Source organism: Sceloporus occidentalis, unplaced genomic scaffold (genome assembly GCF_023333645.1).
Source record: "Sceloporus occidentalis isolate IW3139 unplaced genomic scaffold, rSceOcc1.0.p SCAF_190, whole genome shotgun sequence".
Classification (NCBI taxonomy): Eukaryota; Metazoa; Chordata; class Lepidosauria; order Squamata; family Phrynosomatidae; genus Sceloporus; species Sceloporus occidentalis.
In genome coordinates, this window is record NW_028317170.1 from 863,248 (window position 1) to 887,850 (window position 24,603).

The window sequence follows — 24,603 nt, forward strand, 5'->3', positions numbered from 1 at the left end:
GAAGCCTGACTGCCAGCCTCCTCCCTATTGACTATGGGCCCTGGGTTTGTAGAGACTTCTGTGGCTACCCCCAGCAGTATCATCTCATCACTGGCTGAGGGGATTATCTCCGGCAGACAGCCAGGATCTGCCACCAGGGAGTGACCACCATTCTTTGATGTTTAATGTTGTATAAATCAGTCTTCCCCCTATTGTATTGTTAATCCCGTTACTGCCCCTGTTGTCTCTGAGAGGCAGATTAAGGGGCAGGGCCGGACTGGCCCACCGGGATACCGGGAAATTTCCCGGTGGGCCGGAAGGTCCGTGGGCTGGGCGGCCGGCACTTACCATGAAGACAGCCGCTGAGCGGCTGCAAATGGCAATGAACGCCTCCCTCGGTGCCAGGGGCGGGCTGGGCAGGGGGGCAATTGCCCCCCAGGCTTCCCGAAATCTAACCAAAGCGGCCGCTGGGTGCTGATGCGGCCGGCCGGCATCAGCACCCAGCAGCCGTGTGCGATGGCCGTCTAGTGATGGGAGCAGTGTGAGGGGTGAAAGCTCCGCCCCCTCGCACTGACCTTTCATCCCTCACGCTGCTCCCATCACTATGCGGCCATCAGACTGCTGGGAATGTAATCTAAACGGCCGGTGCGTGCTGATGCCGCCGGCCGGCTCTGCTTTAATACTTTTTTTTTACTTTATATGGCAAGCCGATCCAGCTTACCATATAAATAAAAAAAAAGTGTTAAAGTAGCTCCGGCCGGCGGCATCAGCACGCACCGGCCGTTTAGATTACATTCCCAGCAGTCTGATGGCTGCATAGTGATGGGAGCAGCGTGAGGTGGAAGCTCCGCCCCCTCGCACTCAGACTGCTGCAGCACCGGATGTCAGGTCAGTGGCATCCTGTCAGCATAGAGGAGAACAGTGTGCAGCTACCAGGAAGTCAAGAGAAGTAGAAGGTGAGTAAAAGAATGTATTTTTTGTACTGTATAATGTTTTTTGTATTTGTTAAAAACAAAAAAAATCGGCATGTGTGTGTATGTAAGTGTGTCCCCCTATATGCTCCTCTGCCTCCAGAAATGCCTTATACCCCCCTATATGCCACTCTGTCCCATGATATGCCTTTTAACCCCCTATATGCCAGAGTTGCATATAGGGGTATAAGGCATTTCTGGATGCAGAGTGACATATAGGGGGTCAAAAGGCATATCTGGAGGCAGAGTGGGATAAAGGGGGTTAAAAGGTATATCATGGGGCAGAGGAGCATATAGGAGGGTATAAAGCATATCGGGGAGGCAGAGTGGCATATAGGGGGCATAAGGCAGAGTGCCCCATGATATGCCTTTTAACCCCCTTCATGCCACTCTGCCTCCAGAAAGGCCTTATACCCCCTATATGCCACTCTGTCCCATGATATGCCTTTTAACCCCCTATATGGCAGAGTGGCATATAGGGGGTTAGAAGGCATATCATGGGACAGAGTGGCATATATTATTTTTTATTTAATATGGCAAGCTGGATCGGCTTGCCATATAAAGTAAACAAAAATGTCCCATGATATGCCTTTTAACCTCCTATATGGCAGAGTGGCATATAGGGGGTTAGAAGGCATATCATGGGACAGAGTGGCATATAGGAGGGTTGAGGCATATCAGGGAGGCAGAGTGGCATATAGGGGGGTATAAGGCTTTTCTGGAGGCAGAGTGCCCCATGATATGCCTTTTAACCCCCTTTATGCAACTCTGCCTCCAGAAATGCCTTATACCCCCCTATATGCCACTCTGTCCCATGATATGCCTTTTAACCCCCTATATGCCAGAGTGGCATATAGGGGTATAAGGCATTTTTGGATGCAGAGTGACATATAGGGGGTCAACGGCATATCTGGAGGCAGAGTGGCATAAAGGGAGTTAAAAGGGATGTCATGGGGCAGAGGGGCATATAGGAGGGTATAAAGCATATTGGGGAGGCAGAGTGGCATATAGGGGGCATAAGGCTTTTCTGTAGGCAGAGTGCCCCATGATATGCCTTTTAACCCCCTTTATGCCACTCTGCCTCCAGAAATGCCTTATACCCCCCTATATGCCACTCTGTCCCATGATATGCCTTTTAACCCCCTATATGGCAGAGTGGCATATAGGGGGTTAGAAGGCATATCATGGGACAGAGTGGCATATAGGGGTATAAGGCATTTCTGGATGCAGAGTGAGGGTATAAAGAGAGGGTATAAAGCATATCAGGGAGGCAGAGTGGCATATAGTGGGGCATAAGGCTTTTCTGGAGGCAGAGTGCCCCATGATATGCCTTTTAACCCCCTATATGGCAGAGTGGCATATAGGGGGTTAGAAGGCATATCATGGGACAGAGTGGCATATAGGGGGTATAAGGCATTTCTGGAGGCAGAGTGGCATATAGGGGGTTAGAAGGCATATCAGGGGGGCAGAGTGGCAAGCCTGGGGGCAGAGGTGCATAACTCGGGGGTAGGTTGTCAAATGAAAGGAAATAAAAACCAAACATGTCTCAATCATAGCTTTTATTAAATATGGAAAAAAATAGTCTACATGAATTAATAAAGAAATAAAAGTTTCTTACCAGAATATCGTGAAGAATAATGTGATCAGTGTTTTGTTCCACTAAATAAAATGGAACTCTTTCATCTAACAATGTTCGCAGTAGTAAATGTTTTGATCCTATTATGTGTAATGTATTTAATTTATTAGGGCCTTTTAACACTTTTTGCTTTCTGGCATTTTAATACAAATAATGAGATAAAAAGAATTGCACATAGTGTGACTCGGGTGTGTATAAGGGGTGCGTGTGGGTATAAGAGCTTCACCGTGAGATAAACTATATGGGGCTGGTCTCCAAATTTTTCCAGGGCTGCTTTTCAGTCCCAGTCCGGCCCTGAGCAGGTGTGTGTTTAGTTGAAGGTCTATGACCCCTAGTCTAGGCAGAGAAACCTATATTTTCATAGAAACGTACACTATATATGTTTATTTTATTTCCTTTTTTATTGTTATTGGTCAGGCAGCTTTTTTTTTTTCTGTGTGAATAAGAAGCATTGATTTTTACCCATCGACCTGTACGCTGGTCCCGTCTACAGTCGATGTCTATCTCATTGCCTGTTTTTTGGTCTCCCTTATGAACCGACGGTAGCAGCCTGCATTGCTTGCCATAAACTTTACATCAGCAGGCAGGGCCGGACTGGCCCACCGGGATACCGGGAAAATTCCCGGTGGGCCGGCAGGTCCGTGGGCTGGGCGGCCGACAGACTAACCCCGAAGACAGCCGAAATCTAATCGAAGCGGCCGCTGGGTGCTGATGCGGCCGGCCGGCATCAGCACCCAGCAGCCGTGTGCGATGGCCGTCTAGTGATGGGAGCAGCGTGAGGGGTGAAAGCTCCGCCCCCTCACACTGACCTTTCACCCCTCACGCTGTTCCTATCACTATGCGGCCATCAGACTGCTGGGAATGTAATCTAAACGGCCGATGCGTGCTGATGCCGCCGGCCGGCTCTGCTTTAATACTTTTTTTTTTTTACTTTATATGGCAAGCCGATCCAGCTTACCATATAAATAAAAAAAAAAGTGTTAAAGTAGCTCCGGCCGGCGGCATCAGCACGCATCGGCCGTTTAGATTACATTCCCAGCAGTCTGATGGCTGCATAGTGATGGGAGCAGCGTGAGGGGTGAAAGCTCCGCCCCCTCGCTATCAGACTGCTGCAGCACCGGATGTCAGGTCAGTGACTTCCTGTCAGCATAGAGGAGAACAGTGTGCAGCTACCAGAGGACGGAAGTCAAGAGAAGTAGAAGGTGAGTAAACCAATGTATTTTGTTTACTGTATAATATTTTCGGCATGTGTGTGTATGTAAGTGTGTCCCCCTATATGCCACTCTGCCTCCATAAATGCCTTATACCCCCCTATATGCCACTCTGTCCCATGATATATGCCTTTTAACCCCCTATATGCCAGAGTTGCATATAGGGGTATAAGGCATGTCTGGATGCAGAGTGACATATAGGGGGTCAAAAGGCATATCTGGAGGCAGACTGGCATAAAGGGGGTTAAAAGACATTTCATGGGGCAAAGGAGCATATAGGAGGGTATAAAGCATATCGGGGAGGCAGAGTGGCATATAGGGGGCATAAGGCTTTTCTGGAGGCAGAGTGCCCCATGATATGCCTTTTAACCCCCTTCATGCCACTCTGCCTCCAGAAATGCCTTATACCCCCCCTATATGCCACTCTGTCCCATGATATGCCTTTTAACCCCCTATATGGCAGAGTGGCATATAGGGGGTTAGCAGGCATATCATGGGACAGAGTGGCATATAGGGGTATAAGGCATTTCTGGATGCAGTGACATATAGGGGGTCAAAAGGCATATCTGGAGGTAGAGTGGCAAAAAGGGGGTTAAAAGGCATATCACGGGGCAGAGGGGCTTATAGGAGGGTTGAGGCATATCAGGGAGGCAGAGTGGCATATAGGGGGGTATAAGGCTTTTCTGGAGGCAGAGTGCCCCATGATATGCCTTTTAACCCCCTTTATGCCACTCTGCCTCCAGAATGCCTTATACCCCCTATATGCCACTCTGTCCCATGATATGCCTTTTAACCTGCTATATGGCAGAGTGGCATATAGGGGGTTAGAAGGCATATCATGGGACAGAGTGGCATATAGGGGGTATAAGGCATTTCTGGAGGCAGAGTGGCATATAGGGGGTTAGAAGGCATATCAGGGGGACAGAGTGGCAAGCCTGGGGGCAGAGGTGCATAACTCGGGGGTAGGTTGTCAAATGAAAGGAAATAAAAACCAAACATGTCTCAATCATAGCTTTTATTAAATATGGAAAAAAATAGTCTACATGAATTAATAAAGAAATAAAAGTTTCTTACCAGAATATCGTGAAGAATAATGTGATCAGTGTTTTGTTCCACTGAATAAAATGGAACTTTTTCATCTAAAAATGTTCGCAGTAGCAAATGTTTTGATCCTATTATGTGTAATGTATTTAATTTATTAGGGCCTTTTAACACTTTTGCTTTCTGGCATTTTAATACAAATAATGAGATAAAAAGAATGGTGAATAGTGTGACGCAGGTATGTATAAGGGGTGCGTGTGGGTATAAGAGCCTGACCGTGAGATAAACTATATGGGGCTGGTCTCCAAATTTTTCCAGGGCTGCTTTTCAGTCCCAGTCCGGCCCTGTTAAGGGGGCGGTTTGTGTCCCAATATCTTGTTTTATGTTAATGTGTGTTTTGCTGGATATATCCAGTCCTGTGTGTCCAAAATAAATCAGTCTTCGTTTGGTTTTACCCTACACTGAGTCTCGGCTAGTGACTGGGGAACCGGGGAAAGTGTGTTGTCCCAGGCTAAGGGAGCACAAGACAGTGGAGGTAGTCGGTCGGACTAGCCAGCTCCGTGACATTGGTGGCAGCGGTGGGAATTGCTTCTTAGTCCGAGGGACACTTACTTTCTACCGGGATTAACCGACAGGACGGCAGACTTCGGTCGCCTTGACGAGGACATGGATGTGGTATCAGAATTCCAGGGGCTGCTGCGGGTCATCCTCTCCTGCTACACCACTGCCCTGCCTACAGAACAATACCAGAACCTGAGGCAAGTGGTTCGACGGTCAGTATGGCAGAGGGCTGTTATATGCCGGGGTCAGTGTCTTCCAAGCTCCGAACAAAAGATTAGAGACCAGCGGGAACTACGGATGTCATTCCTGGGACAGCAACCCCAGGAGCAATGGGTATCCGAATTGGACAAGCTGGTCCAACAGGAGGTAGAGCTGGAAGATCACTATAGGGCTCTGCAGTGGTATACAGAGCAAGCATATTGGGGAACTGCGAAAGATTGTTCTCCAGAGGGCTATGACTTCAGTGGCCCTGGATTATTATGGGATAGTCTTCAGGAGGATCCGGACTTGGGCAGCACAGCGGAGTGGCGGATTGAGGACATCCGGGATTTCAGGGAGTGGGACCTCCCAGATGCACTAGAACTTAAAGGTGATTTAGACTTTTTAATTACACAGGAGTGGGAACTGGAGAAGGCGTATAAAAAACTGTTTGACCGCGTTCAACAGAATGCCCCAGTGGCCAGGGATTGTGTGGATTTTGTGGATGTGATTGAGTGGTCAGCTGAGGATGTTGACCCAGGCGGGGTGGATGGGACTGCGGTCTCCACCCCTGAGTCACAGGGATGCTGGGCAGCTAATCCAGATCCAATACTGGAGCTGTGCGACTTTACACCACAACCAGAGACTGGGGATTTATTTGATTTATTGTCTGAGGATGTTAACCCAAGAGGGGTGGATAACACTGCAGTCTCCACACCTGGGTCCTCAGAATGCTGGGCAGTCTGCCCAGATCTCTTAGTCCCAGCTGAAGAGCTGGCAACAGGGCAGAGCGCTGCTGGCTTCTGCCCCACACCTGCAATCACTACAGGGATCCAGGGAGATGCGGCAGCCGGCCCTTCTCCCCAGCGGCAGCTCACATGTCCGGGAGCGGAGGAAGCGGCCCTCCCTCCCCAGCGGCAGGCCGACCCACAAGATTCCCTAACCCCAGCTGAAGTGCTGGCAACAGGGCAGAGCATCGCTGGCCTGTGCCCAGCACCTACCAAAGCTGCAGGAATTCAGGGAGATACAGCGGCCGACCTGCCCCCCCAGCAGAAGCAGGGAGGTGGAACAGCCGGTCCATCTCCCCAGCGGCAGAACCTAATTCTGGGACCGGATCAACCTGAACTCCCTCCTCAACGGCAGCAGGAGCACCAGGGAGGGGATGCAGGAGGCATCCCTCCCCAGCGGCACCCGGGAGATGGCGCAGCCGGCCCATCTTCCCAGCAGCAGCAGGAGCAACAATTTTGGGAGGGCATTGATGGGCCAAATAAACTGACTGACTACGGAGTCAACCCGTTTGGGGTCTCATCCTATGTCAGTCCAATTCGGAGGGGGAAGAATTGTGACGGAAGCCTCCATCACTGGGGCCACTGGAGAGGCCTGACTGCCAGCCTCCTCCCTATTGACGATGGGCCCTGGGTTTGTAGAGACTTCTGTGGCTACCCCCAGCAGTATTATCTCATCACTGGCTGAGGGGATTATCTCCGGCAGACAGCCAGGATCTGCCACCAGGGAGTGACCACCATTCTTTGATGTTTAATGTTGTATAAATCAGTCTCCCCCCTATTGTATTGTTAATCCCGTTACTGCCCCTGTTGTCTCTGAGAGGCAGATTAAGGGGGCGGTTTGTGTCCCAATATCTTGTTTTATGTTAATGTGTGTTTTGCTGGATATATCCAGCTCTGTGTGTCTAAAATAAATCAGTCTTCGTTTGGTTTTACCCGACACTGAGTCTCGGCGAGTGACTGGGGAACCGGGGAAAGTGTGGAGTCCCAGGCTAAGGGAGCACAAGACAGCGGAGGCAGTCGGTCGGACTAGCCAGCTCCGTGACAATACTATATATATTGATCCTGTATATACTATGTATATTTATACTGTATATACTATGTATATTTATACTGTATATACTATATATGTGTGTATATTTATACTGTATATACTATGTATATTTATACTGTATATACTATATGTATATTTATACTGTATATACTATATATGCTATATATGTGTATATTGATACTGTATATACTATATGTATATTTATACTGTATATACTATATGTGTATATTTATACTGTATATACTATATGTGTATATTTATACTGTATATACTATATATGTGTATATTTATACTGTATATACTATATATGTGTATATTGATACTGTATATACTATATATATTAATGTCAACCTTTTCTGTTCTCCATAGACTGTGATCATCGGATCGTACCTTATTGCGCATGGATTCTTCAGCGTTTACGCCATGTGTGTTGACACCCTTTTCCTGTGTTTTTGTAAGTATGTTTTTGGATTTTGCATGCGGGTTTAGCGCGTTGCTCCGGGGGATATTTCCAGTTATTTTTTTTACATTTTACACCAAATGTTGCTGGGTTTGAGTGCACCAAAAATCACCAAATATCACCAAAACCATCTCCTAAAAAAAGCATGGATTTTTTCTGAATAACCCCCGGTTTAGAACTATATCTTTTTTTGTATTTATTAAGTAACATAGAAGACGGGCACAGTACAAATTTATAATGAATAAAGGATTAATATCACATTATTTTATTTATTAACAAAACAAATTAAAATGATATTTTATATAATAAAAAGGATCACATTTTAAAAACGAACACTTTTTTTTTTTTAATTATAACGTAGCTTTATTTATATAATTTCAAAAATGATCAAGTAATATAGAAGACGGGCGTAGTACAAAAATATATAATTAACAATTTATTGATATTACTGTATATTGGTTAGATATCCGAGAACAAGGTTTATGTCCAAAATACGTTGTAAATCTCTTTGTTTCCCGAAATTATAAATATTCAATTTTCAAATTAGTAGATTGAATCGATAACATATTGATACTAAAATTATAAGTTTCTGCAAAAAGAGTTTTTCCGTGTTTTATCCCCATTTTTTGTGCCTCCTTTAGAACTCTCGCCCGGTATCTTCAAATTTGTTTCAAAAAGTTTAATTGCCGGCAATTAGGATTTAATGATGCGTGGATGAAAAATGAGGCTTTAAATGTGTATCCAAGTCACTTTTCTCGTTAAAAATGTTCACTTTGTGCTACGGACTTCACACAGTCCCTAAAATATAGATTTTTAGTCTGAATTAACCCTTAATTGATCCAAGCAATTTTTAAGCAAAGTCTGACGTGGACACGATGAAGACCAGCTAAGACCCGCCATAGATACTGGACTTTAGTGGGATATACAGGGTTAACCTGTTTTAACTCTTTATTGTTTCGACAGCCCATTCCACAGTGACTTGCAAGGGTTAATCACATGTAAGACAGACTGACATACATGACGGACGGACGCCTCCTCTGTGTGATCAGAATCAGAGGATTCCTGCTCACCCCTCTTTGGGCTGCTGCACCAGCCGTGATATTCGGAGTTAAATTACCCACCCGTAAAAAATTTTTCTTTTTCAATAAACATTTATTTTTTATTTTTATTTTTTCATGGAAAATATGCATTTTTCAGTTTTTTCCCCATACACAGAATGAAAAACAAAGCTAAAAACTCCAGGATGTCGTTATTTTCCAGAAAATAATTTAAAGCTGCTGCTCCGCTTGTTCAGCTGAACGTCCCAAACCCGTCGCAGGAATGTGTTTTTGATCTTGTAAAAAAAAATTGCCTCATTCATCATTTTTGCTGGGAATGTTCAAGGGTCACGTGACGCCAAAAAAAGGCGCTGATTGGACTTTTCTGTTGTTTTTTTATCTGATTAAATGTTCAAGGAAAATAATAAAATGACAGATCTGCTGAGAGCGCAATTAATGCGCCTTCTGAGTGGATCGGCAGCTTTAATGCGGTAACCACGGCGACGCTCTGCGCTCTTCTGCTTTCGCAGTAATGGCTGCTCCGTCTCTCTGCGCTTCTTCCTGGTTTCAAACTGTCTTCTCGTAGCTCATGGATCTGTTAACGGCTCGCTGCTGGGATTTGATCGTAATAATTAAGCCAACAGGGGATGCCTGCGCAAGGGGTTAACCCTTTTACTGCCAGTTAACTTTATTGTTACCACCTGTAACCATAATTATTAAAAAATAAATAAATAAATAAAGCTTTTAAAGCAGAAATATGGCCACCCAGGTTTGACACCAGTGCCCCCCCCCCGTCACGGAGCAGTCGCAGAACCCCCCTTTATGTGTATATAATGGGAGCAGCCGGGGTAACTTCCTGTTCTCAGGATTATTCTTCCCCAGGAAGTTATCTCTCCCCGGTTGAAAAGTTAGTGATTGCTGCTGATTGGTTGAGGCAGCCTTTGTAAGGGAGGGGAGGGAATTTCAGGACAGGAAGTTGAGTAGATAATGCCGGCTCTGCCACCGCCTGCCACCGACCTCAGCTTCCATGATGTGAAATTTAACTATAAATCCCCTCAACGATTTCACTGATTCCCAAACAAAATGAACAACAAAAAATAAAATTATTTTAGTTAAAAAAAAAACAAAACGCAATGCTGACCGCCGTACCCGGGAGCCCTCTGAGTCTCCAGGTCACATGTGCTCGGTCTCTGGAGCATTATTTAGCCACGCCCACTCCCCTCCTACTCCATGCAGATTTATGTGCAGCTCCTGTACTCAGCGAGCTCCGCCCATCGCGTTGTTAGCCCTGCCCACAAATGCAGCACACCCTGAAATTACCCCCCCCTCCATTTGTTGGCGTCTCGTATATATTTTTCGGGCTCGCGTTAATTAAGCGGCCGGCTCTGAATCTAACGCTGATTTCTCTTTTCTCTCTCTCTTCTCTTCTTGGCTCCAACGCTCTGTCGCTTCCTCCGGCGCAACCCACCAATCAGGCGAAGATCTGGAACGGAATAACGGATCCTCCTCCAAGCCTTACTACATGTCGCCCAACCTGCACAGGATTCTGGGAAAAAAAGAGCAAAAAAAAAAGAAAGCAAAACGCTAATTTATTGCACTCGCTTCCTTTAACAGAAATGCACCTTTTTTAACCCGATAACTGACCTGTCAGAGGGTACCTGAGGGCTCCACAGACCTTTTTCTTTTTTTTGCACCAGAAAGCGGTCGAGCGAGGACCACCTGGGCGCGGCGTCCCCCAAACCGGGAGCCGTCCCGTCGCCGTTACATTTTTAGTGCCTACGAACAGGAGAATTTTCCTATAAAACCGCTTTTTTAGGGTTTTCATATTTTTATAAGTCCAATTTCCATACAACGGGAACACGGGAGCGTCATTTTTTTTAAATAGCAACTTTCTTTTTGTAGAGAAAAAACCAAATACTTGATATAAACGGTCATTTTATATAATTCGCCATAAATTGTTTTCATTTACGATGGGAGGTTTGGGAAACGGACTTTATCTGAACGTCTGGTGCTCGTTAATATTTGCACTTCACAGAAAAACCTTTTAAAACTGATTTTTATTTATTTTTTTTTAAAAATGAATCGTTGAATACGTTGATTTTTGGCGGCCATTTTGAAACAGCAGGTGTAAGAAGGTTTCTGATACAAAATGGAGGATGTGAGCGCCGTTACCCACAGGCCGCTAACACAGTGTGTGTCGTCTCAGCAACATCAAAACTAAAAATTAGGGTTTATTCTCACAATATTTACTAATTTTTTTCCTGAAAAATGTATAATATTCAAGCAATTTTTGCTAATTTTTTTTGGTAATTAAATTATTTTACGGATATATTTCTTCGACTGGCCTTTTGCTCCAATCTGCTCGGATACGGAGCTGCCAGCGTAATGTGAGAAATAATTAAATTTTTCTCTAATAATTTAACAAAAACAGAAGGATTTCTAAAAAAAAAAAAAAATTCAATTGAATTTTTTTTAACGTTTCAACTGACACAGCTACGGTATTGTAACCGGAAGTCCATGAATGTTGCACTGATTAAATTTACTGTTTGTCTGATAATAATGTGTGAAAATCAATTAAGATATTTTGGGTGGGGGGGAGAAAAAAACCCTTCCGAGTTGATATATAACGGGGGAGGGGGATATTTTTGATATAGGGGAAATAAATTTGTGATTATTTTGTTAAAAAAATTATAAAAAAGCGGGGGGCTAAAAAAAATTCTGAAAAAAACCTAATCTTAAGAAAATTATAAAATTTAGGTGGTGATTTATGACGGTGCCGTCATGCATTTGAATTTGGCGGACGTGCTGACGGGCAGCGGGACTGCTGAATGTTAGAAATCCCCCTGTTATTGTCCAGTAAGATGAGGACATCTTTGTAAAGTTTCTATCCGGAACGTTCTTCTCTGTCGCATTTCTATCCAGAAGGTTCTTCTCTGTCGCATTTCTATCCAGAAGGTTCTTCTCTGTCGCATTTCTATCCGGAACGTTCATCTCTGTCGCATTTCTATCCGGAACGTTCCTCTCTGTCGCATTTCTATCCGGAAGGTTCCTCTCTGTCGCATTTCTATCCGGAACGTTCCTCTCTGTCGCATTTCTATCCGGAAGGTTCTTCTCTGTCGCATTTCTATCCAGAAGGTTCTTCTCTGTCGCATTTCTATCCAGAAGGTTCTTCTCTGTCGCATTTCTATCCGGAACGTTCATCTCTGTCGCATTTCTATCCGGAACGTTCCTCTCTGTCGCATTTCTATCCGGAAGGTTCCTCTCTGTCGCATTTCTATCCGGAACGTTCCTCTCTGTCGCATTTCTATCCGGAACGTTCCTCTCTGTCGCATTTCTATCCGGAACGTTCCTCTCTGTCGCATTTCTATCCGGAACGTTCTTCTCTGTCGCATTTCTATCCGGAACGTTCATCTCTGTCGCATTTCTATCCGGAACGTTCCTCTCTGTCGCATTTCTATCCGGAACGTTCCTCTCTGTCGCATTTCTATCCGGAACGTTCATCTCTGTCGCATTTCTATCCGGAACGTTCATCTCTGTCGCATTTCTATCCGGAACGTTCTTCTCTGTGGCATTCTATCCCTTTAACTTAAGCCTTTTGTAGGTAGTTTCTCTATTGAGTGGAGACCCAGCAGAGATGGTAAGATTTCACTTTGTTTGCATGCGTCGCTTTGTCCTCTCGTTCTGCTTTCGTGTTCCGGAAGCCGCGGGCGGAAGGCGACGTTGCGGTCGGAGCAGGAAAGGCTCCTGGCAGTTTTTCGGTTGGCGCGTTTATTGACCGCGTGACGTTTCTGCTCCTAGTGGAAGATGTAGAGCGGAACGACGGCTCGGCGGAGAAACCCTTCTACATGAACAAAACGCTGATGAAGATCTTGAAGAAGCAGAACGTTCCGGCGCGAGCGCGTTAACCCAGAAAATGCAGGAATCTCCCGTTGCCACGCCGACTGAAACCAAACGACCGTAATATTTATTACATGTACAGACTTTAAACCAAAGGCTTACAGGCAGCGCTTGAGCCCTGGTGGCATCGCTCAGAAACGGGGGACGCATGTATTTAAAAATTACAAAAACTAAAAAAAAAAAAAGTTTTTGGGTTGGCAATGTAAGAGTTACAATTTTTGTACACATTTTTAATCTAAGAATTAAATTTTTTTGGCATTATTTAAAATAAAAATAAGAGGAAACTTTCCCTGCAGGAATTAAGGGCCTTATTGGGGGGATTCGGAGGCCATCCGGGGAATAATGAGAAGCCCCCCCGATTTAAACATTTCTGTGAACGTTACGGGGCGGGGGCGCTTTTTATTAGGTAGAAAACATAGGATGCTTCTGTTAAAGATGTAAAAAAAATATATATATATTTTGGGTAAATTCCGCTATCTTGTAAATTAAGGAGAAAACATTGCATGAAGGAGGGGTTATTCTCAGAATATATCGCAAATCCGCAGCAACAGGTTTAAAATTTCACAAATTCGCATCAAAACTTCTATACATTTCCAATTTTTGGGGGAAATTTGGGTTATTTCGTTTAAAAGTGAAAAGCTGGTGAAGACGCTTTATGGCCAATAACTGCAATTTTCTTAAATTATCCTTGATTAAAAATAAAAAGGCGTTTCTAAATAGCACCCCCCCCCCGTAAATTGAAAATGCAAAAAAAATAAAAAAACTGAATTAGAAATGTGTGCATCGTTCTGATGCAGGAACTGGTGCAGGACTCTGCATAAAATGCTTAAGGATGCAGGGGGAGGGGGGTAAGTGCTTTGTGGCAAATTTGTGGCCGAGCCGAAGTAAAAACCGGGGTGGGGGGGGTTCCCTCCTGATTTATTGGTTTCAATTTGAATTTGTTTTTTTATTAACGTTGCCGCGTGTAACCGCGCGCTTCTGCCGTGCAGAATTATTGGAGACTTTTTATATAAAAAACCTTTAACCGTTAATGTTTTTTATGACTTTCGTGGCGTTGAGTGCTTTACGAGCGTAAAACTTTGTGAACAACAAAACTACAACCATGTTTTAGAAACTTTTTTCTTCATTAAAAAAAAAAAAAATTACTTCTGGATATGAAACGCGTTATGTATGGCAATCGGAATGCATTTTTCTAAAATACATTAAAAAAAAACCTGCCATATATGCCAATTCGTTTTTTTTTTTTATATAAGATGTTTTTGTAGTTTATGACATAAGTGTACCACCCCCCCCCGCATAAATTTTATTCCATAATAATTCTAGGTTAAAAAAAAAAAAACCCCCAGCCAGCTGTACTCCAAATTTTATTCAGTTTATCCCGAAGAGGGGGAAAAAAAAAAGAAAACTGAATTTACCATTTCACAGATAAAGGTTGAGAAGAGTAATAACTCAGATATACAGAATATGTACGTTTGTAATAATTTACAGATACAAACTAAATGACAAAAAAAAGAATTCTACAATTTCACAAAAAATTGTAAACATTTGCTGCGCTCGTCAGTCCGTTTTTTGGCAAAGTGCTCTTACGATGATAAATAAATTAACAGAAACGACTAGGAGATCGGACTATTTCCAGACAATACGAGAAAAAAACAAAAACGGGTGAGTCGAAGACGTTCGCGGCTCTTCAAGGAGACCCCGGCGGTGTGGAAACTGCTTTACTGCACGCCGAAAAAACACAAAAAATCCCAAAAAAACAAAACGAAAACAGGAATCCATGGGGTCTCGGCACCAAGAGGGAACGCGGAACCCGCGAGTCCGGAACCGCATCCTACACGCGATCAGCCATTCAATGTTATATCAAAACATTTACATTCCCGTGGAAGTCCTTCACGCGTGGCTTATCGGTAGCTGTGTCATGGAATGTGGCAGGAGGGACTGGAGGCCGAGCGCCGAGGGAGAATGCGCTGAAACGGGGAGAAAAAAAAAAAGAAAGCCGCCGTTAGAACAGGTAGAGAACACGTCACGCTGACTGAACACGAATGCAAGTCAAACATTACAAGAGATTGTGATGCCGATAGGAACGCCGCCGCCGCTCATCCTCTCCATTCTCTTATTTTCACTGGGGGCAGATCCGACCCTCAGGAATCCTGGGAATTTCCCGGGGTTATTAGCACCTACCACCTCTGCATTTTAAAAAAACAAACAAAAAACCCCCTTATTTTTAAAGGTTTTACATTGTTGGGGGGTCTATCAGATTACCAGGAGAGAATTACCTGCCTTTCCTGCACATTAATTCTGTAATCGGAAACCCAGAATCAGCCGGCAGATCGGCCCCCATCCTGTCGCCCGTTTCTCCTTAATCAGTCGTTGGTCTCGTCTTAGATTCAGGAGCCGTATGTCTATCCCATGCATGTTTAATACCCTCACTGTATTACCCTCTACCACTTCTGCTGGGAGGCTGTTCCACTTGGTACTTGGCATTTGGTTTTCTGTGATTAAAATTCTGGCCCCAAATTTGACCGCCATCGGCAGCCGAACTACTTTTACCAAAACCATTAATTACACAAAAGTAAAAATAGTGAGATCTCGTATTAAAGTACTCTTCACCCAAACCGGCTCTGTCAAGGAGATTTTGGGGGAAAAAGGGCACAGAACGGGTTTGTTAACCTGGAGACGAGTCCCGGTGGTCACTGCAGCCGGCGAGACACCAAATATAAACCGACCCCGAACTTGCGTTTTTCCGACTCAGCGCTCGGGAACGTCAGATTATATACGGCGCATGGAGAGGCAGGAATGCAAGGGGGGGGGGGATTTCAATTACCCCCCAGCCATGCATTCCAGGCTCCTTCCTGCTTTATCGGCAGAGGTTGAAGGGTTTTGGCACCTACCATCCATATAGCTGTGCAGAGCCGACAGCATCGGCCCGTCCTGAGGTATGTATGCAGAGTAGGCCATCTCGTCCAGCATCGGCGGTGAGAGCCTGGATGACGGAACGGCCGTCACCGGCGCCGTGGATGAGTGATTGGGACTCACGTGTTTCTTGTGGCGCGCCCGACAATTCTGAAACCAAACCTGGAGGAGAAACGTTTCGCGTTAAAGCCTCAGAGCAGCAAAGGAGATCCCAGTAATCCCCACCATTTCAACAAAACCCAGAATCCATCCGGCAGATCGGCCCCATCCGGCCCCCGTCTCCCGCTGTAAAGACTCAAACCTTAATCAGTCGTTGGTCTCGTCTTGGATTCAGGAGCCGTATGTCTACCCCATGTGTGTTTAATCCCTTCACTGTATTACCACCCTCTACCACTTCTGCTGGGAGTCTGTTCCACTTATCCACCACCCACTCAATTAAAAACAATCATCGTAAACATTACATATCAAATTGCAAACAAGAAGCCTAAAGCATTTGGGGGGAGGGGGGTTAATGTTAAAACTTCTGTACAAAGCTGGAATATCCATAGGCGCTCAGAAAACAGGAATCTAAATAATTAGTAGCAGCGATTGAAGGAATCTGAGCTGCTGCACAAACAATAATCCGGCAACAAAATTGCCAACTTGCTGAAATAAAATTTCCGCCCACTAGTGGTCACTTAGTGCAACAGCAACACTTTACAAAGCCATAAAGGGCTTGCACCAGTAGAGACGTAGACTTTATCGAGGACCCATCACATCGGGTCTCTCGTGCAAACTCATTTTCTTACTTTTTCTTCTGCAGAAATAGTTTTTAAAAAAAAAAATAAAAAAAAAAATCCCCGCAGACAGACCAGAAGCGCAGCGCAGAACACGCACCTGTATGACGCGCCGGCTGAGTCCGGTCCGTTCCGACAGTTTCTGGAGCGTCTGTGCGTCCGGGTTGTTGTCTTGGGCAAACTGAGCTTGCATAACCTGGAAAATTTTACAAAAAAAATACATGATTTTAAAACACTGCAGGAGATAAATGTAACTTTAACACAAAAGCCTATTGATACCCAGAAAAAAAAATAATATTTGTATACAATATAAAAAAAAATTGGTACTGGATGTGGCAGGTCAGGTGCATGCTGGGAATCCAACAATCCAGCTACATGGATAAAGCAGCCTTTGTACAGCGCTGCGGACTCTGATGGCGCTATATATAAAGTAAATAATGCACCAAACGTATCTAAATGCACATTTTGCACGAGAGACGCTTTTTATCATTGGCTGTTTTGACGGCTACTTCGTGCTCTTCCTAAAAGTTTAAAAAGTAGCAACATGAAGTCTACTCGTTCTACCGGCAGCTTTCTGATTAATGAAAAAGTTTTCTAAAAAAAAAAAAAATTAAAAAAATATAGATTAACTATTCAAAAAAGTATGAAGAAAAAAATAAGTCACATAGACGTTAAGGAAAAATAATTTAAATAAATAAAAGTGCAAAAAAAAAAAAAAAATCACTTTAGTAGATGGTCGTTCTGAGAAAAGCAAAAAAAAAATAAAATAAAAGTGCAAAAACCAAATGTTATGAGAAAAAAAATAAACTGCCCAACTCCTCCATGGGAGACGAAGACCGCTGATCACCCCGATCCGCTTTCAAACACTGAAGTAATTGTTGGCTCCGTTGCTGCGTTTGCGAAGTACAGAGACAGCGATGTTTACCAAACCGTAATCACGAGAAGGAGCCCCGAGAGACCTCTGCCCGGGGAGCCGCGAGGAACAAGCAGTTACCTGGAGCTGGTCGGCCGTGAAGCTCGTCCGCGCTCTCTTCGCCGGCTTCGGTTGATTAATATCCTGCTCCGTGAGCAGAGCCCCTTCCACGCTGACGCGGTTCCCTGAAACGAAGCAGGGGGGAGACGTCAGACCCCGCGGCGCGTCTCTCGCCCATCGGCCTCGGCCGGACCCCCCCCCCCCACGTACCGTTCTCCACGGCTCTCTTCAGGTTGTCCAGCATGCAGTCGTAATGCACCCGGCAGACAACTTTCTCCTCGACCAACGCGAACTCCTCGCCGGTGGACAGCTGCCGCTTGCAGGAGTAGCAGGCGAAGCACGCCAGGTGGTAGACGTTGCCCTTCGCTCGCCGGACCCAGTCGGTGGCGTGGATGTGCCGGCCGCACCGGGAGCAGCGCGTGCCGTACCGTCTGACGAGACACAAACCGGAATAAGACCCCCCCCGTATAACACTCCGCAGAGCCCCCCACCCCACGCACCCCCGGAACACGCGTGGAAACCCACAGACACGGCTACAAGGAATACATACGTGTAAAGTACCTAAAATAATCGAGCTTGCAGAATATGTCTTTATCTTTGATGTAGCAGCTGGTGTGCCTGCCCAGCGACGTCCGGCACACGCTACACGACAGGCACCGCACGTGCCAGCAAAGGTCGTTTACCTGCAAGGAGAAACGCGGTTACCATGGGAAACGCTGCCATCGATGCCGGCGGCGAGCTACGCGGCAACGCTTAATTATTAAAACAATAGAAATAGTTACAAATCACAAAAAGATAAAACTCCTCGGAGTTTTGTGCGAGCAGATAAAGCTCCTTCGGACCCTCGTTAAACCCCCTTTCCGATCGGTTCCGGTGATTTTATTAATTCCGCCGAAGGTCTGATCCAGGAATCTACTACACTTTGTATTAAACACACCCATTTTCGCTTCTCATTTCGAGATTTTGTGAGTTTTAGTAAACGTCTGAGAATTCTGTATAAAGACAGCGTTTGGGTGGAAAGCCAAAAAAATCTGCGACGTGGAAATGATTTTTTTTTCTAGGAATAATCCGGATTTAACTCCGCTTTTACCAAACATACGCAGAGCCTGAAACAAAAATCGATATTTGGGCAAAAATGCTTTTAAATAAAAAGTTACAAAAACATAAAAGAAGAAAAACTCCAATTCCGAGCACAGCTTAAAATAAAAAAAAAAAAAAAAAAAAAAAAAAAAAAAAAGCGTAATTTTAGCCTTGAACGTCTAAGCGAATCGTCTGTTTTATGTGAAACGCACCCAATGCAGACTGCGACTCGATCGACTGATTTATATTTATGGTCTAAAGCCTTATGACATCACAGCGCAGGAGCCGCGACACCGTCCTCCTTACAGGAACAGAGCAGACGCAAAACGTATTTAAACGTTTTGAGGAAGATGGAATTCAACGAAATTATTCTGTCTATAAAAAAATGAGCATTGGGCAATTTCCTTGAAAATGAAAACAAAAAAAAATAAATGAGAAAAAAAAAAAGTTACCAAAAGGAATCCAAATTACATTTAAAAGAAATGAATGAAAAAACAAAACAAAAACAAAACACAAAAAAACCTCAAAAATAAAACGAAGTAAGATCCCGTTTATCTCCTCGTGAAGAATCGGTTTGGGGAATTCTGAACGCGCCAGCGACTGCCGAGAGACAAAAATACCGGAATACCGAACGTTCCAGCGCCGGTAACTTTCATAACGGGAAATACTAAAATACCGTCTGCCATCGCCATAACAACCGGCAACTGTAACCAAACCAATAAATATTTACATAGAAAAGAGGGGAAAAAAAATCCGATTTCCCTGTTAGGAGCCTCCGACTAAAACCCGCGTTTGTTTACCGTATAGAGGAATTTAAGCAGTTTAAAAAAAAAAAAAAAATACTAACAAAATGGAACTTAACCCCTGCCACGCTGAAAGGGTAAAATATAAAGAAAAAGAAAAAAAAACAGGCATTAAATCCAATCGCATCAGAGACAAACTTCTTCCCGGCAGAAGCGGAGTTAACTTTCCAAAATACTCCGTTCTTAGAATAAAGTTCCATTTAATAGAAAAAATAAATGCATTGGAAAATTCTCCTTTATCGGGGCGAGCGACCTCCGAAAACAAAGCGGGGTATTTGAGGGGCAGCGGGGTATTTGATAAAGAGTGAATTTTCCAGAATTTAGGGAGTTTTTTTCCAACATTACAGGTCGGGTCGGCTCCGGGATTTAAACGACTCGATTATTTTCTACATAAACAGCTGAGGGCAGTTTTTCGAACCACGCGGGACGGACACAAAAATATAAACAAAATAATTAAATTAGATAAAAATAAATTCTAAATAAAATTAAAAAAATAAATAGGTTGGATTTTCCAACGAAGTCCTCCGAGGTTTCGGAAAGAGGGTAATAATTTGGAGACGTTTTATGCCAACTCAGCAACATCTCAGACGTCCAGCTGCCCAAATTCTCTCCAAAAATCAAACAAAAAAAAGAGCCTATTAGACACCCAGCGACCCGCAGCACATCGCGACCCGCAGCACATCGCGACCCGCAGCACATCGCGACCCGCAGCACATCGCGACCCGCAGCACATCGCGACATCCGCCCCGGAACACGCCGGGAATTCAGCAATAAATTCATTAAAGAACGGAGACTTTGTGCAAAGAACGGCGAGACGTCCCCCCAGGCAGCAGATCCGAGACCGCCGGGGCGGGGGGGACGGAGGCAGCAGATCCGAGACCGCCGGGGCGGGGGGGACGGAGGCAGCAGATCCGAGACCGCCGGGGCGGGGGGGACGGAGGCAGCAGATCCGAGACCGCCGGGGCGGGGGGGACGGAGGCAGCAGATCCGAGACCGCCGGGGCGGGGGGGACGGAGGCAGCAGATCCGAGACCGCCGGGGCGGGGGGGACGGAGGCAGCAGATCCGAGACCGCCGGGGTGGGGGGACGGAGGCAGCAGATCCGAGACCGCCGGGGCGGGGGGGAAGGAGGCAGCAGATACGAGACCGCCGGGAGATGATGTCCTACCTTGAGCAGGTACTTGTCCACGATCTCCACGCCGCAGCTGCTGCAGATGCTCTTCCCCTGAGTAACACCGGCAGACGGCATGGAGCGGGGCGAAGACGAAGACGCCGGGGACAGAGGAGCCGAAGAGCAGGAGTCATCATCCAGAGCGGCAGCAGGACTGCCGTGTATCTGAGAAAAGAAAAGGAGTGAGGGGGGGTGGGGGGACTCCAACACACAGCATCATCACTCTCAGCCAGCCGCGCAACCAACCAGCCGACATCAGGCTGTTAACAGACAGACGATTCTACCTACAAAAAGCGATGCAGGTCTTACAAATCCCATCGCACGGCGCTACAGAATATGATGGCGCTATATAAAAAGTGAATAATCACTGGGAGGGGTATTGGGGGAGTAAACTTCCCAGCTGGGAGTCAGCTTCTCCGATGGTAGTTGTACAAAAATCTATTTGAGAAAGATTCTGGGGCAGAATGCCTCGTTTGCACATTTTGGGTACAAGTTTTTAGGGCGAGTGGAACAGAAGCTCAAATACTTTATTGTAAATCTGTTCTCAGGCAGAACGGACCAAAGGCCGCGGGTATCAGGGTGAAGGAGTAGTCTTTGTAGTATCTTCTCCCCAGCAGATGAAAACATATTATCACATCATGAAAGGATGTCATTTCACTGAAGAAACATCCAGTGTGCGGAGGGCCGTGAGATTTACATGCAGCCAGCAACACAAGCCCTGCTTGAGCACAGATGAGACAGGGGCTTATTCCCTAAACGGGGAGTTTGCTGGAGATTTTAAACAATCCAAGTGCCTCCCTTTACTCTGAATTGAACGGGGAAAACTCATCTCACCGATTTATCTATACATTATACAGGGGGCCGGTCAGTGATTTATCTATACATTATACAGGGGGCCGGTCACTGATTTATCTATACATTATACAGGGGGCCGGTCACTGATTTATCTATACATTATACAGGGGGCCGGTCACCGATTTATCTATACATTATACAGGGGGCCGGTCACTGATTTATCTATACATTATACAGGGGGCCGGTCACTGATTTATCTATACATTATACAGGGGCCAGCTGATACCATCCTGCAGGAGATGCCCAGTAATGCAGGCATTTGGAGTTGAGAGAATTCATGTGACAGGGCGCAGGGTCCATAGACAGACTCCCAAGCAGTAAATACCCCTTTAGTTATCTGCCCCGGGGATCCTCCCGCCCAAAACCGTGACCTCCAGCAGCCGAAGCCCAGTCAGTCCCACAAATCCCAGCCATTCACCCGGCAGCCCCCAATTACCCCCCAAGCCCCCCTTACCAGGGCGCCTTCGCTCTTCCGGCTCCTGCCCGCGGTTCCTGCCCCGCACTCCTCGGACATGGGGGCCACAAACTGGGGACAGAGAGAGACGGAGTGAGACCCGGAGCCCAAAAACCCCGCGCAGTGACACAGCGCGTGCCGAGCGGGGCAATTAACCTGCAGGTGACCCCACCAGGTGCAAATTACCGTTTAATGGGTAACAACGGGCGGCGTTTAACCCCTAGAGGGGCAGAAAAACAGATCCCCGGACGGAATCCACAAAACGGCCCAAAATAAATAAATACTCTCCAAATACCCCAAAACACACACAAAAAAAAAAAAAAAAAAACACACGTAAAATACGCAAAAACAATAAAAAATAAGGGATTTCAAAACACCCAAAATACACAGAAAATAACCCGAAAACAGAAAATGCCCCAAATACATCACACGCCGAACAAAATATCCGAGGAAAACCGGGGGCAACTTCTTATTATCCAATGCATACAGTTCATTTATATTTATTATTATTATTTGTATTTTTGTTTTTATATTATTGTTATATTATATATTATATTCTCCGTCAGCCGTTAATGGATCCGATGCGGAGCCGGCGGATTACTACATCGAACTCCATATAATCCGTTTAGTAGCCGAATAATCTCCTAATTAGCGAAATACGGAGATTTCTACCCAAAATACACATTACAAATTATATTCACACACACTAATTATATATATATGGCCCCAAACACACTATATAAATACATATATACACACACAAATTATATACATGTACTATGTACACAGATATACGGCCCCAAACACACACTACACAAAGCGGGTCATTAATCACCCACCGAAATACCATTAATGCCCCCGAATATATATACACACACACACATTATATATACACACACATATCCGCAAGAACACCCGCCGAGCTCCCATATATAATACATCAGGGAAAATAGTAGATGCCGAGTAATGTATTAATGGAATACCCCAACTCGGGGTAATACCCCAGCTCGGGGTAATAACAGGGGCAGATCTTTATGGGTGTATCGGGCTGCTTTAGTACAATGTATGGAAACGTATTATTATCACACAGTAATCGAGTTACAACTCCACGTACGTCAAATGAATGGAACTCTCCGCAGCTATCTGCCCTTGTCGCCCCCATACGCGCAGCTATCTGCCATCCTGGGTATAAACACAAAACCGAGCAGGATTTCTCCCAAAGCCTCAGCAGTCCCCTCCTTGTCCAGTTATGTTTGAGGTCTTGTTCTTATGAAATTCTGACCCCCCTAAAATGCTCAAAAAAAACCCCAAAAACCCAAGTCCGCAGATCACCAAACAGACACAGAGCCAGACAGTGACACACAAAGTGCCTGGAAACATTGTAACCGGGGGGGGGGGCAAATAGCGCATTGTATCCTGTAGAAACCCGCAGCGGGTGGTATCCTTCAGGGATGCAAATCAGGGTTCGGATCAGACCCCAGGCCTAGCCAAAGAGGTAGTTGTTACCTTGTCAGATGATACAGCAGGGATATCCTGATCTTCCAGTTTGCAGAGAAACATTTGCTCACTCTTCCAATACATGGCACAGCCAGATCAGCTCGTATACCCAGTCCACAAGGGCCACAGCTCCAGGGAAATCCAGAGCCTGAGGACACCCAGACCCTCTCACCCTGACAGCCGACCCCAAAGCTGGCAGCCAGCACCAGGAAAAAAACTTTTATTTTCAAGGGGGAGGAACCAGATCTGGGGAGAGAGACAGAGAGAGAGGGAGGGAAGGAAGGATATGGAGAGAAGAGGAGAGGAGAGATGGCATTACTGCTCCTTATGGCCGCACCTCCAGCATCAGACACCTCCCAGGGGCAGGAGGGGGTGGACGGGGGCAATGAGGACAGGCAAAATAAAAAAAAATGGCTTTGCCATAGGGGAGAATGGCATTTCTCCAAACAGACCCAACAAGGTGTCCTCACACTTGCCCCAGAGGTCAAGTTCCTCCTCTGTAGCCCAGAGGCACTGCAGGAGATGGGACCCCAAAATGCAGCCATTACTTAGTCCCTAAAATCAAGAGTCCCCCATTCTGTAGCCCAGGAGCTATCCCTCTGCCTGCCCTCCAAGCCCTGGTTATAAGCCTTTCTCATTAGGGTAAAAGGCAACATGTGATGCCCCAGAGCTGTGTGATGAGTGCTGCAGAAATCAGGCCTCCCCAAGAAGCAGCATGTTACTAATTAGCATTAAGCCTCCAGCCTCACACAGACAGAGGCAAATAATTGGAGGCATCAGTGCCTAGGGGTGGCCAGCCTGGGCCACAGGGGCCCCTCTCATACAGACATGTCTCAGCTCCTGCAACAGGTGAGGCCAACTGACATGGGGAGGCTATATGTCCCCATATTTATTCATGATCATTAAGCAACACATTATCATTGTTGTTATTATTATTTATTATTATTGTATTTATTATTATTAGATGCAACGCACAGAAGAAAACCGATTATAAAAAAACAATTGCCAAAATTAAATGTTATCTGTCTAATTTGTATCTCTTTATAGAACGTTACAAAGTACTTTTTGATTTAGCAATAATTCATATTTATAATTATATATATTCATTGGTAATTTGTGATATTCAATAAAATATATATTATCATTGCTCAGATGCAGTTTTTCTGTAATTCTGTTTTCTTCATAGTTTTAAAAAAACCCAATTAATTTGCCATTTAACATCACACAGTATTCTGGACCACTTTGGGGAGGAA

General features: G+C 45.3%; 2 protein-coding genes across 3 annotated transcripts in view; one reads left to right on the top strand and one right to left on the bottom strand.

Moving 5' to 3' along the window:
* LOC149278406 (choline transporter-like protein 5) overlaps window positions 1-12,838 on the top strand; it is a 46,254-nt gene extending 33,416 nt beyond the window's left edge. Inside the window, exons 21-22 of the mRNA XM_089502020.1 lie at window positions 7,806-7,890; window positions 12,732-12,838. Coding sequence (XP_089358146.1) covers window positions 7,806-7,890; window positions 12,732-12,838 — 192 coding nt within the window. The remainder of the gene's footprint in view (window positions 1-7,805; window positions 7,891-12,731) is intronic.
* A 1,882-nt stretch (window positions 12,839-14,720) lies between these two features.
* Window positions 14,721-23,434, bottom strand: LOC149278407 (LIM/homeobox protein Lhx8-like). 2 transcript variants are annotated; one of them, XM_089501994.1, is made up of 9 exons: window positions 23,360-23,434; window positions 21,854-21,925; window positions 20,542-20,709; window positions 18,054-18,175; window positions 17,703-17,923; window positions 17,514-17,617; window positions 16,620-16,715; window positions 15,722-15,905; window positions 14,721-14,797 (listed from the first exon to the last, which is right to left on the bottom strand). In XM_089501994.1, exons 1-9 carry the CDS (start codon window positions 23,432-23,434, stop codon window positions 14,721-14,723), a joined length of 1,119 nt encoding a protein of 372 aa, XP_089358120.1. The 2 variants fall into 2 exon arrangements, with proteins under 2 accessions (XP_089358120.1, XP_089358122.1); XM_089501996.1 differs by lacking the exon at window positions 21,854-21,925.
* Window positions 23,435-24,603: the final 1,169 nt, after the last annotated feature.

Bases quoted from the DNA above. Each gene is read 5' to 3' on its own strand.
- LOC149278407 (XM_089501994.1), bottom strand. From the start codon at position 23,434: ATGTATTGGAAGAGTGAGCAAATGTTTCTCTGCAAACTGGAAGATCAG. The intron at 21,926-23,359 runs GTAACAACTACC...CTCTGTCCCCAG, and splicing joins CTGCTGTATCATCTGACAAG to TTTGTGGCCCCCATGTCCGA. The intron at 17,618-17,702 runs GTACGTGGGGGG...GCTTCGTTTCAG, and splicing joins GAAGAGAGCCGTGGAGAACG to GGAACCGCGTCAGCGTGGAA.